At 53.5% G+C, this 13,937-nt stretch overlaps 1 protein-coding gene across 5 annotated transcripts in view; it reads left to right on the plus strand.

Moving 5' to 3' along the window:
* The window catches only part of AATK (apoptosis associated tyrosine kinase), a 64,653-nt gene that overhangs the window by 11,090 nt on the left and 39,626 nt on the right, over window positions 1–13,937 (plus strand). For all 5 annotated transcript variants that reach the window (XR_005744497.1, XR_005744498.1, XR_005744499.1 and 2 more), the window contains exons 3-4: window positions 8,292–8,371; window positions 9,933–10,051. Coding sequence is in view for 1 of the 5 variants with exons in the window: in XM_040330943.1 (XP_040186877.1) it covers window positions 8,292–8,371; window positions 9,933–10,051 (199 nt within the window). In the remaining 4 variants the exon portion in view is untranslated. The remainder of the gene's footprint in view (window positions 1–8,291; window positions 8,372–9,932; window positions 10,052–13,937) is intronic.

A 13,937-nucleotide genomic window follows, 5' to 3' on the forward strand; every position in this document is an offset into this window, starting at 1 on the left:
TTACAAGGGATGTTTACATTCCTTGTAATAGGAATAAAAGTGATCAATTTTTTTTTTTTTTATTTCAGTGTAAAAAATTATAAAACTAAATAAAAATAAATAAGAAAACCAAAAAAAATTTTTTTAAAGCGCCCCATCCCAACGAGCTCGCGCGCAGAAGCAAACGCATACGCGAGTAGCGCCCGCATATGAAAACGGTATTCAAACCACACAAGTGAGGTATCGCCACGATCGTTAGAGTGAGAGCAATAATTCTAGCCCTAGACCTACTCTGCAACTCAAAAAATGCAACCTGTAGAATTTTTTAAACGTCGCCTATCAAGATTTTTAAGGGTAAAAGTTTGACGCCATGCCACGAGCGGGCGCAATTTTTAAGCGTGACATGTTGGGTATCATTTTACTCGGCGTAACATTATCTTTCACAATATATAAAAAAATTGGGCAAAATGTATTGTTGTCTTATTTTTTAATTCAAAAAAGTGATTTTTATCCAAAAAAAGTGCGCTTGTAAGACCGCTGCGCAAATACGGTGTGACAAAAAGTATTGCAATGACTGCCATTTTATTCCGTAGGATGTCTGCTAAAAAAAAATATATAATGTTTGGGGGTTCTAATTAATTTTCTAGCAAAAAAATTGTGATTTTCACATGAAGGAGAGAAGTGCCAGAATAGGCCTGGTGGTCAAGTGGTTAAATACCGTATTTAGGTGTATATATATACATATACATACATACATACATACACACACACACACACACACACACACACACACACACACACACACACACACACACACACACACACACACACACACACACACATATATATATGTACACAATCCTATACCCACCGTTGATCCAGAGGAAGGCAAAAAAATAAATAAAGAAAATTCCTTCCTGATCCCCCGAGAGGCAATCAGTTGGCATGTGATTGGATGATTGAACTATACCTGGCTTAGCCTTTATGTACGAAGTTTAAGTGAACACCCCCTATAAGTTGAAGTGGTGTCACTTTAATCTCTCCTCATTTTGAATAAGCAATCTCAAGTCGATTTGATATACCACAACACAGGTAAGTGAATTTAAAATCGATCGTTGGAAGATATGATTTGTGGCTTTGTTGGTGACGGGTCCCCTTTACATAGAGCGGCTGTGCTGGTGACAGGTCCCCTTTAAATAGAGCGGCTGTGCTGGTGACCGTTCCCCTTTAAATAGAGCGCCTGTGCTGGTGACAGGTCCCCTTTACATAGAGCGGCTGTGCTGGTGACAGGTCCCCTTTAAATAGAGCGGCTTTGTTGGTGACAGGTCCCCTTTAAATAGAGCGGCTGTGTTGGTGACAGGTCCCCTTTAAATAGAGCGGCTGTGCTGGTGACAGGTCCCCTTTACATAGAGCGGCTGTGCTGGTGACCGGTCCCCTTTAAATAGAGCGGCTTTGTTGGTGACAGGTCCCCTTTAAATAGAGCGGCTGTGTTGGTGACAGGTCCCCTTTAAATAGAGCGGCTGTGCTGGTGACAGGTCCCCTTTAAATAGAGCGGCTTTGTTGGTGACAGGTCCCCTTTAAATAGAGCGGCTGTGTTGGTGACAGGTCCCCTTTAAATAGAGCGGCTGTGCTGGTGACAGGTCCCCTTTAAATATCACAGCTGTGCAGGTGACAGGTCCCCTTTAAATAAATATCACAGCTGTGCTGGTGACGGGTGCCCTTAAATAGAGAGACTGTGCAGGTGACAGGTCCCCTTTAAAAAGTGAGGCTGTGCAGGTGACGGGTCCCCTTTAAAAAGTGAGGCTGTGCAGGTGACGGGTCCCCTTTAAAAAGTGAGGCTGTGCAGGTGACGGGTCCCCTTTAAATAGTGCTTCGGTGCAGGTGACAGGTCCCCTTTAAATAGTACGGCTGTGCTGGTGACAGGTCCCCTTTAAATAGTACGGCTGTGCTGGTGACAGGTCCCCTTTAAATAGTGCGGCTGTGCCAGCATTGACACAGAGCCCTGGCAGTGTTGGGCTGTATTTTTATATATTCAGGTTAATATCATTCCCTCTACTTCTCCACCATGAATAATTCACAGTCCTTCCAAGGACGACTCATCCTCAGCCGGTGTACGCTGGATGAACCCCCCCTCCCCCCTCACTCTCATGCTGCAGTCTTCCTCCTCCTGCTGAATTCTTCATAGCAGAAGGAATGAGACTCTCTGGTGACGGGTGGAGACGAGGCCTCAGCACAGCATCAGTTATGTAATGGTCTGCGGCATCCAATCAGAAGTCAGCGCAGTGGGGCACTGTGGAGGCTGAGAGCTCTCTGGGGGCCTCTAGGGGAGATTGGGGGGCCACTGTGGGGGATGGGCGCCCTCAGCAGGTCTAGGGGGAGTTTGGGCCTCTAGGCGAGTTGGCACTGTGTGAGCTGGGTGGTTGGGGGCACTATGGAGAGCTGGAGGCTCTCCAGTAGACTGGGGGACACTGTGGAGGCTGGAAGCCCTCAGGGGGCTCATGGGAAGATGGGGGGAGGGACTGTGGAGGCTGAGAGCTCTCAGGGGGGGTCTAGGGGGACTGTGGGCCTCTAGGGGAGGTTAGGGGGCACTGTGTGCGCTGGGAGGTTGGGGAGCACTATCAAAGGCTGGGGACTCTGTAGAAGACTCTTGGTGGGTCTAAGGGGACTGTTGGCCTCTAGGGGAGGTTAAGGGACACTGTGGAGGCTTAGAGCCCTCGAGGGGCCTCTAGCAGAGTTGGGGGGGGGGCACTGTGGGGGCAGAGCCCCCTCAGTGGGTCTAGGGGGACTATTGGTCTCTAGGGAAGGTTAGGGGGCACTGTGTGAGCTGGGAGGTTGGGGGCACTATGGAGAGCTGGAGGCTCTGCAGTAGACTGGGGGACACTGTGGAGGCTGGAAGCCCTCAGGGCGCTCATGGGAAGATGGGGGGAGGGACTGTGGAGGCTGAGAGCTCTCAGGGGGGGTCTAGGGGGACTGTGGGCCTCTAGGGGAGGTTAGGGGGCACTGTGTGCGCTGGGAGGTTGGGGAGCACTATCAAAGGCTGGGGACTCTGTAGAAGACTCTTGGTGGGTCTAAGGGGACTGTTGGCCTCTAGGGGAGGTTAAGGGACACTGTGGAGGCTTAGAGCCCTCGGGGGGGCCTCTAGCAGAGTTGGGGGGGGGGGGGAGCACTATCAAAGGCTGGGGACTCTGCAGTAGACTCTTGGTGGGTCTAAGGCATGGGTCTTCAAACTACGGCCCTCCAGTTGTTCAGGAACTACAATTTCCATCATGCCTAGTCATGTCTGTGAATGTCAGTGCATTACAAGGCCTCATGGGATGTGTAGTTCTACAACAGCTGGAGGGCCGTAGTTTGAGGATCCCTGGTCTAAGGGGACTATTGACCTCTAGACCTCGAGTTAGGGGGCACTGTGTGAGCTGGGAGCACTATGTAGAGCTGGCGGCTCTTCAGTAGACTGGGGGACACTGGAGGCTGAGAGCTCTCAGAGGTCCTCTAGGGAAGTTTGGGGGGCACTGTGGGGGCTGAGCGCCCTCAGTAGATCTAGGGGGTCTGTGGGCCCCTAGAGAAGGTTAGTGGGCACTGTGTGAGCTGGGGGGTTGGGGGCACTATGGAGAGCTGGCGGCTCTTCAGTAGACTGGGGGACACTGGAGGCTGAGAGCTCTCGGAGGTCCTCTAGGGAAGTTTGGGGAGGGGGGGCACTGTGGGGGCTGAGCGCCCTCAGTAGATCTAGGGGGACTGTGGGCCTCTAGGGGAGGTTAGGGGGCACTGTGTGAGCTGGGGGGTTGGGGGCACTATGGAGAGCTGGCGGCTCTTCAGTAGACTGGGGGACACTGGAGGCTGAGAGCTCTCGGAGGTCCTCTAGGGAAGTTTGGGGGGGGGCACTGTGGGGGCTGAGCGCCCTCAGTGGATCTAGGGGGACTGTGGGCCCCTAGGGGAGGTTAGGGGGCACTGTGTGAGCTAGGGGGGTTGGGGGCACTATGTAGAGCTGGCGGCTCTGCAGTAGACTGGGGGACACTGTGGAGGCTGATAGCTCTCAGGGGTTCTCTAGGGGAGTTTGGGGGGGGGCACTGGGGATGGCTGGAGGCTTTCAGGGGGCCTAGGGGGGACAGTAGCCACTATGGGAGGTTGGGGGCTACTGTGCAAGGTTATGGGACCTGCAAAGTAGAACTTTTGTATATTGTGGAATACAAAAACTTACAAACAATGTAGCCAACTTTGATGGTGCCGGTTGGAATGGTGATGCCACCAGCGTTGTCCATAGACGGACACTTTGTGTCTAGTTGTGGATTCTGGTGATCTCTATCAGGACACAGATTTCTCGGGAAGTCAGGGTGAGGTTGTTGTTGGCTGTAGAACATGGCCCCGCGTTGGGGCGCATCATTGCGCCGTGCGTTGCAATCTCGGTACGTGTAGTCAGTTGGATTCCAGATATGAATTGGATGGACAATGGTTGCCGGCGATTCCACCGGCACGTTCTATAGACGGACACTTTGTATCTAGTTGTGGATTCTGGTGATCTCTATCAGGATATAGATTTCTCGGGGATCACTTTGAAGTTGTTGGCTGTAGATATCGCCCCGCGTTTGGCGCACCATTGCATCGTGCATTGCGGCCTCGGTAGGTGTAGTCGGTGGGATTCCAGATATGAATTGGATGGACAATGACTGCTGGCGATTCCGCTGACATAGCGACGGTGCGCCCCCCCCTCTTCTGCACCGCTCTAATCCCCATAGAAAGGTTCATGCATTGCATTAAGTGACGGGGGGGCACAGTGGCAGCATTTTGGGCACAGTGGCTGCGTTTGATGGGCACAGTGGCTGCGTTTGATGGGCACAGTGGCTGCGTTTGATGGGCACAGTGGCTGCGTTTGATGGGCACAGTGGCTGCGTTTGATGGGCACAGTGGCTGCGTTTGATGGGCACAGTGGCAACGTTTGATGGGCACAGTGGCGGCGTTTGGGCACAGTGGCGGCGTTTGATGGGCACAGTGGCGGCGTTTGGGGCACAGTGGCGGCGTTTGGGGCACAGTGGCGGCGTTTGGGCACAGTGGCGGCGTTTGATGGGCACAGTGGCGGCGTTTGGGCACAGTGGCGGCGTTTGATGGGCACAGTGGCGGCGTTTGATGGGCACAGTGGCGGCGTTTGATGGGCACAGTGGCGGCGTTTGATGGGCACAGTGGCGGCGTTTGATGGGCACAGTGGCGGCGTTTTATGGGCACAGTGGCTGCGTTTGATGGGCACTGTGGCGGCGTTTGGGCACAGTGGCGGCGTTTGATGGGCACAGTGGCTGCGTTTGATGGGCACAGTGGCTGCGTTTGATGGGCACAGTGGCAGCATTTTGGGGCACAGTGGCAACGTTTGATGGGCACAGTGGCTGCAATTAATGGGTGGGTTTTTTTTTTCAGAGTTTGCGCCCCCCCAAAAAAATTTGAGCACCAGCCGCCATTGCTCCGACATGTTCTATAGACGGAGACTTTGTATCTAATTGTGTTTTCTTGTGATCTCTATCAGGACACAGATTTCTCGGGAGGTCAGGGTGAGGTTGTTGTTGGCTGTAGACGTCCCGGCCCCACGTTGGGCGTGCCATTGCGCCGTGCGCTGCGGCCTCGGTAGGTGTAGTCAGTGGGATTCTAGATATGAATTGGATGGACGATGGTTGCTGGCGATTCCTCCGGCGTGTTCTATAGACGGACACTTTCTATCTAGTGGTGGATTCTGGTCACTCTATCAAGACACAGATTTTCCGGGAGGTTGTTGTTGGCTGTAGACCTCGCCCCGCGTTGGGCGCGCCATTGTGCCGTGCGCTGCGGCCTCGGTAGGTGTAGTCGGTGGGATTCCAGATATGAATTGGATGGACAATGGTTGCCGGCGTTTTTTCTCTGGCGTGTAGGACTGGAATCTTCCCGGAATTTAGATTGCGATGAGAAGTCACAAAGGCCCTTCAAGCCTTCCCGGGGACAATGGCGCCTTTTCATGCGGCCCTGAAGTGGCGCTACAGAGCGGCCCCAGTGTCCAGTGTGGAGAAGGCGTGCTGGCCTGTGCCAGGCTTCCGGACAATGGCGCCCATTGTTGGTGGCCGGGGGTTGGTATTCGCCTCTGGAATTCAAGGGGCAGCCTGGTGGGCCGGCGGGCATGGGAGCCTGGAGGGGCCCGAAAATGTCACACGAAGGAGGTGGGCGCCGCGACGTCACAAAGTGCGGCATGGTGGGCACCCGGAATCTTCCATTGTGTCACGCGTGGAAGGATGGGACTGGATGTCTTCAGAGGGCCCCATTGTCAGGGGCCAAGAAAGAAGCCTTAGTCTGTGTTGCAGCCAATGGCTGCTCTCCCGGGAAGGGCGGAGCTTGTTATCACAATTGTCCGAATGGCTCCTGAGCCGATCCAGATACTGAATTACATTGTCAGAATACACTTTTCAGCAACCAATCAGAGCCTTCCGTTTGCAGTAAGGAGCATCATAATGGATTGTGATTGGTTGCTTGTGATCACGGCATGTTCCTGTACCCTTAAAGAAAATTATGGTGAATCTAAAGCCAACATGTCTGTATTATTGGATGGGAAAAGGGGGGGTGAGATGGGAGTCCCTCCCCCCAAAGCGAGTGTCCTCATTGGAGGATTTCCCCTCTTCCTGTTCTGATGACACCTTAAAGCTGTGCTAAACCCCAAAGCAAACATTTCTTATATTGCAGCTTACCTATCATTAGGCGTGACGGCTGCATTCGTTTTCTTTCCTTTATTTTCATCTGGTGATCCTGCCAGTAAGTCTGTTGTTTTTTTCAGCAGATCGGGCTCTCCTGCATATGTATCAGTTAGAGGGTCGAGGCCAATGATCAGCTTGTATTTATTGCTGTAGAACCTTTATCCCTAAAGAAACAAGACTGTAACGGATTAAGTGTGGCTGGAGTTTGGCTTCAATTTGTTAGTGTATTTAAATCTGCTAGTAAATCTAACACCCCCCCTGGACTGGCAATGCTGCTGTCCAAGGGTGCCTCCTGTTCTCCTTCATCCAGAGTTGGGCTCGTCGGCGTCCCATGAAGCGCAGCCTCGTCGGCGTCCCATGAAGCGCAGCCTCGTCGGCGTCCCATGAAGCGCAGCCTCGTCGGCGTCCCATGAAGCGCAGCCTCGTCGGCGTCCCATCAGCGCAGCCTCGTCGGCGTCCCATCAGCGCAGCCTCGTCGGCGTCCCATCAGCGCAGCCTCGTCGGCGTCCCATCAGCGCAGCCTCGTCGGCGTCCCATCAGCGCAGCCTCGTCGGCGTCCCATCAGCGCAGCCTCGTCGGCGTCCCATCAGCGCAGCCTCGTCGGTGTCCCATCAGCGCAGCCACTTTATTGTCCCATCAGCGCAGCCTCATTAGTGTCCCATCATCTGCGCCTCATCAGTGACAATCAGTGCCCATCGGTACAGCCTCATCAGTGTCCCATCATCAGTGCATCCTCATCAGTGTCCCATCCTTGCAGCCTCATCAGTGACAATCAGTGCAGCCTAATCAGTGCCCATCCGTGCATCCTTATCAGTGTCCCATCATCAGTGCATCCTCATCAGTGTCCCATCCGTGCAGCCTCATCAGTGCCCATCAGTACAGCCTAATCAGTGCCCATCAGTGCAGCCTCATCAGTGCCCCATCAGTGCAGCCTCATCAGTGTCCCATCATCAGTGCAGCCTCATCAGTGACAATCTGCAACCTAATCAGTGCCCCATCAGTGCAGCCTCATCAGTGCCAATAGGTCATCAGGGACAATCAGTGCCCATAAGTGCAGCCTCATCACTGACAATCAGTGCCCATCAGTGCAGCCTCATCAATGTCCTATCATCAGTGCAGCCTCATCAGTGACAATCAGTGCAGCCTCATCAGTGCCAATCGGTCATCAGGGCCAATCAGTTCCCATCAGTGCAGCCTCATCAGTGCCCCTCTGTGAAGAAGAAAAATTACTTATTTGTGAAATTTTATAACAGAAACTAAGAAAATCTCTATTTGTGTGAAAACACGATATGAATATAATTTGGGCGCAGTGTTACGTGACCGCGTGATTTTCATTCAAAGTGCGACGCTGAAAGTTGGCCTGGGCAGGAAGGGGGGGGGGGTGTGGCCGGTATTGAAGGGGTTAATGTGTGTAAAAAAAAGTCTCTGGCAGTGAAAGGGTTGGCTGGGTTAGAGAGTGCCCAATGGCATGGAGAAGGGAATCTCAGAGAAGGTGGGGGTAGCACAGGAGAAGTCCAGAAGGCTGAGCGTGTAATACGGAGTGGGGGGGGGGGGGGGACTGGCGGAGTGCGAGGGCAACAATGTATCATCATTTCTTCTTCTTTCCTTTCCTTGCAGTGCAACTTCTCAAATCCACCGACCTGGGAAGACAGAGCTTGCTGTACCTGAAGGAGATAGGCCGAGGCTGGTTTGGCAAGGTGAGTGCGCCGCCCTCTGCTGGCGATTTTGGGGTATTGCAGCGCATTCGATAAGTGGTGATAATTTTCCCCGCATGTTGTGAAGAAAAGAGAAGAAAACTGTTCAGCCTCCTCGGTGTCGTCCAATTTGTTCATATATGTAAAGAGAGAAAGTCCCTGAACTTGTTTATCAGCCTCTTGCAATCCCTGTAGAGGGGGAGGGAGCAGCAGCACAAGAAGCCAATTGGTTAACAAGGGACATACTGGTTTACTGTCCAGTCACAGACTAGGGGAGGGACGACAAGTGTTAGGGCTTGTTCAGGGGGGCGGTAAAGGCAGGCGGCTGAGCTGTGATTTTACTGCCCTTCTGACCACACACCTAAACGCAGGAATGCTGCCACTCGGGCCAAAGCAATACATCGCAGGCGTGATAAAAAATTAACCACTTGCCGCCCGCCAATGACAGATTGACGTCGGCAAAGTGGTTGCCTAATCCTGACTGGACGTCATATGACGTCCTCAGGATATTGAGCCGCTGCGTCCCCCCGGGGGCGCGCATCGCGGCGATCGTTGTTGCAGGGTGTCAGTCTGACACCCCACAACACCGATCTAGGTAAAGAGTCTCTCACGGAGACACTTTACCATGTGATCAGCCGTGTCCAATCACGGCTGATCATGATGTAAACAGGAAGAGCCGTTGATGGCTCTTCCTCACTCGCGTCACACTGGACCACCAGGGAATAAAAAAAAAAAAAAATGGGCAAAAAAAAAAAAAAAAAAATAGTAAAAAAAATATAAATAAAAAAAGACAGAAAAAAAAAGATGCCAATCAGTGCCCACAAATGGGCACTGATTGGCAAAATGGATCCATCAGTGCCACCCCTCAGTGTCCATCAATGCCACCCCACAGTGTCCATCAGTGCCACCTCACAGTGCCAATCTGTGCCCAGTGCCCACCTATCAGTGCCCATCTGTGCCACCCATAAGTACCCATCAGTGCCACCCATATGTGCCGCCCATGAGTGCCCATATGTGCCGCCTATGAGTGGCCATCAGTGCCGCCTATGAGTGCCCATCAGTGCCGCATACCAGCGCCCATCAGTGCCACCTCATCGGTGCCCATCAGTGCCACCTCATCGGTGCCCATCAGTGCCGCCATATCAGTGCCCGTAATTGAAAGAGAAAACTTCCTTATTTACAAAAAAATTTACAGAAAAAAATAAAAACTTTATTTTTTTTCAACATTTTCAGTCTTTTTTTAGTTTTTGCGCAAAAAAAAAAAAATCGCAGAGGTGATCAAATACCACCAAAAGAAATCTCTATTTGTGGGGAAAAAGGACGCCAATTTTGTTTGGGTACAGTGTAGCATGACCGTGCAATTGTCATTCAAAGTGCGACAGTGCTGAAAGCTGAAAATTGGCTTGGGCGGGAAGGTGCGTAAGTGCCCTCTATGGAAGGGGTTAAACAATGCGGCACATTCAGCCAACGTACCACCAAACGACCCCCTCCCCCCAACCCCCAGAAAACCATTTCTTTGTAAATCTCCATGTTTAACCCTTTCTATGTCTCTCTTGCTGTGCAGGTGCTGCTGGGGGAGGTAAATGCGGGGCTCGCCAGCACCCAGGTGGTGGTGAAGGAGCTGAAAGTCAGCGCCAGTGTCCAGGAGCAGATGCTCTTCCTAGAGGAGACTCAGCCGTACCGGTAAGCATGCAGCGTTTCTTTCCCATAATCCTCTGCAGTCCCCTCCTCCTCTGTGCGTACTTCGCTCCATCCTATGACGGCTGCATGTATTGTTGAGACCTGACGTGTGTTATGTAACCCGCTGTAAACAAATACATTGTGATAATTGAGACGGAGACGTCCAGGTCCTGGCAGGTCAACGACACATTCCTGGCGCATTACCGCGTCTTTGTTTTCACTCCTCGCCTCGATCTTCGCCGCGGCTGACGGTGAAAATCACGATTATAGACAAACAGTCCTGCCCGGGTAATAGGACCCGGACACCAAATGTTCCAGCCATGTTCCTGCTTGTAGTATTGCATCGCCTAAAGAGGACCTGTAACTTTTAAAGAACATTGACTAACTGTTTTACCTTCCTCCTTTTTAACTACCAGAAGTCCACCCAGAAGAATTCAGTATGTGTTGGGTGGAGTCCTCTCCTCTTTTGTTGGGTGGAGCCCTCTCCTCTTTTGTTGGGTGGAGCCCTCTCCTCTTTTGTTGGGTGGAGCCCTCTCCTCTTTTGTTGGGTGGAGCCCTCTCCTCTTTTGTTGGGTGGAGTCCTCTCCTCTTTTGTTGGGTGGAGTCCTCTCCTCTTTTGTTGGGTGGAGCCCTCTCCTCTTTTGTTGGGTGGAGCCCTCTCCTCTTTTGTTGGGTGGAGCCCTCTCCTCTTTTGTTGGGTGGAGCCCTCTCCTCTTTTGTTGGGTGGAGTCCTCTCCTCTTTTGTTGGGTGGAGTCCTCTCCTCTTTTGTTGGGTGGATTCCTCTCTTTTGTTGGATGGAGTCCTCTCCTCTTTTGTTGGGTGGAGCCCTCTCCTCTTTTGTTGGGTGGAGCCCTCTCCTCTTTTGTTGGGTGGAGCCCTCTCCTCTTTTGTTGGGTGGAGCCCTCTCCTCTTTTGTTGGGTGGAGCCCTCTCCTCTTTTGTTGGGTGGAGCCCTCTCCTCTTTTGTTGGGTGGAGTCCTCTCCTCTTTTGTTGGGTGGAGTCCTCTCCTCTTTTGTTGGGTGGAGTCCTCTCCTCTTTTGTTGGGTGGAGTCCTCTCCTCTTTTGTTGGGTGGAGCCCTCTCCTCTTTTGTTGGGTGGAGCCCTCTCCCCTTTTGTTGGGTGGAGCCCTCTCCCCTTTTGTTGGGTGGAGCCCTCTCCTCTTTTGTTGGGTGGAGCCCTCTCCTCTTTTGTTGGGTGGAGCCCTCTCCTCTTTTGTTGGGTGGAGCCCTCTCCTCTTTTGTTGGGTGGAGCCCTCTCCTCTTTTGTTGGGTGGAGCCCTCTCCTCTTTTGTTGGGTGGAGCCCTCTCCTCTTTTGTTGGGTGGAGCCCTCTCCTCTCTTGTTGGGTGGGGTCCTCTCCTCTCTTGTTGGGTGGAGTCCTCTCCTCTTTTGTTGGGTGGAGTCCTCTCCTCTTTTGTTGGGTGGATTCCTCTCTTTTGTTGGGTGGAGTCCTCTCCTCTTTTGTTGGGTGAAGCCCTCTCCTCTTTTGTTGGGTGGAGCCCTCTCCTCTTTTGTTGGGTGGAGCCCTCTCCTCTTTTGTTGGGTGGAGCCCTCTCCTCTTTTGTTGGGTGGAGCCCTCTCCTCTTTTGTTGGGTGGAGCCCTCTCCTCTTTTGCTGGGTGGAGCCCTCTCCTCTTTTGTTGGGTGGAGCCCTCTCCTCTTTTGTTGGGTGGAGCCCTCTCCTCTTTTGTTGGGTGGAGCCCTCTCCTCTTTTGTTGGGTGGAGCCCTCTCCTCTTTTGTTGGGTGGAGCCCTCTCCTCTTTTGTTGGGTGGAGCCCTCTCCTCTTTTGTTGGGTGGAGCCCTCTCCTCTTTTGTTGGGTGGAGCCCTCTCCTCTTTTGTTGGGTGGAGCCCTCTCCTCTTTTGTTGGGTGGAGCCCTCTCCTCTTTTGTTGGGTGGAGCCCTCTCCTCTTTTGTTGGGTGGAGCCCTCTCCTCTTTTGTTGGGTGGAGCCCTCTCCTCTCTTGTTGGGTGGGGTCCTCTCCTCTCTTGTTGGGTGGAGTCCCCCTCCTCTGTCTTTGGGGCGGGGTCCCCCTCCTCTGTCTTTGGGGCGGGGTCCCCCTCCTCTGCTTTTGGGGCCATGACCCAGACTGGTTGATGACCGCCATGACCCAGGCTGGTGATGACCGCCATGACCCAGGCTGGTTGATGACCGCCATGACCCAGGCTGGTTGATGACCGCCATGACCCAGACTGGTTGATGACCGCCATGACCCAGACTGGTTGATGACCGCCATGACCCAGACTGGTTGATGACCGCCATGACCCAGACTGGTTGATGACCGCCATGACCCAGACTGGTGATGACCGCCATGACCCAGGCTGGTTGATGACCGCCATGACCCAGGCTGATTGATGACCGCCATGACCCAGGCTGGCTGATGACCGCCATGACCCAGGCTGGCTGATGACCGCCATGACCCAGGCTGGCTGATGACCGCCATGACCCAGGCAGGCTGATGACCGCCATGACCCAGGCTGGCTGATGACCGCCATGACCCAGGCTGATTGATGACCGCCATGACCCAGGCTGGCTGATGACCGCCATGACCCAGGCTGGATGATGACCGCCATGACCCAGGCTGGCTGATGACCGCCATGACCCAGACTGGTTGATGACCGCCATGACCCAGACTGGTTGATGACCGCCATGACCCAGACTGGTTGATGACCGCCATGACCCAGGCTGATTGATGACCGCCATGACCCAGGCTGGCTGATGACCGCCATGACCCAGGCTGGCTGATGACCGCCATGACCCAGGCTGGCTGATGACCGCCATGACCCAGGCTGGCTGATGACCGCCATGACCCAGGCTGGCTGATGACCGCCATGACCCAGGCTGGCTGATGACCGCCATGACCCAGGCTGGCTGATGACCGCCATGACCCAGGCTGGCTGATGACCGCCATGACCCAGGCTGGCTGATGACCGCCATGACCCAGGCTGGCTGATGACCGCCATGACCCAGGCTGGCTGATGACCGCCATGACCCAGGCTGGCTGATGACCGCCATGACCCAGGCTGAACTGCCCTCTGCAGAGTCTCTGCCCCATGTTGGGTATTTTCGGTTCCTGCTCTGCAGACTCGGATCCTGACACTCTGCATAGTTTAGAGTAATAGGCGCATACCAGACGGCGAAGACGCGTCCCCTCCCCCGCTGTGTGCTTATAAAGCTTCAGGTTATAGAAAGCAGAGACAGGTAAAGGTGAGGGAATCCCAGAGACTCGTGACTGACCTGTCAGTGACTGAAAACAACAACTGGCAGTGTGTGCAGACTGCAACCTGATACAACAGCACAGGCTACCTACCTACCAACCTACCTACCTTATATGTCAGTGCTTGCTGAAGGATTAAACCCCCAACAGTCTCTTCTGTAAGTTGCCGTGTCTGTACCATTATGAGGGGTTCCCACCATCCCTGTACTGAGTTCCCTGGTTTGTACACCTACTGTGCCCATTATGAGGGGTTGCCGGGTCTGTACACCTGATGTGCCCATTATAAGGAGTGTCCACCATCCCTGTGCTAAGTTCCCAGGTCTGTACACCCGCTGTACCCATTATGAGGGGTTCCCACCATCCCTGTGCTGAGTTCCCGGGTCTGTACCCCCCGCTGTGCCCATTATGAGGGGTTCCCACCATCCCTGTGCTGTGTTCCCGGGTCTGTACACCTGCTGTACCCATTATGAGGAGTTCCCACCATCCCTGTGCTGAGTTCCCAGGTCTGTACACCTGCTGTACCCATTATGAGGGGTTCCCACCATCCCTGTGCCGAGTTACTGGGTCTGTACACCTGCTGTGCCCATTATGAAGGGTTCTCACCATCCCTGTGCTGAGTTCCCGGGTCTGTACACCCGCTGTACCCATTATGAGGGGTTCCCACCATCCCTGTGC

Source organism: Rana temporaria, chromosome 12, assembly GCF_905171775.1.
Source record: "Rana temporaria chromosome 12, aRanTem1.1, whole genome shotgun sequence".
NCBI lineage: Eukaryota > Metazoa > Chordata > Amphibia > Anura > Ranidae > Rana > Rana temporaria.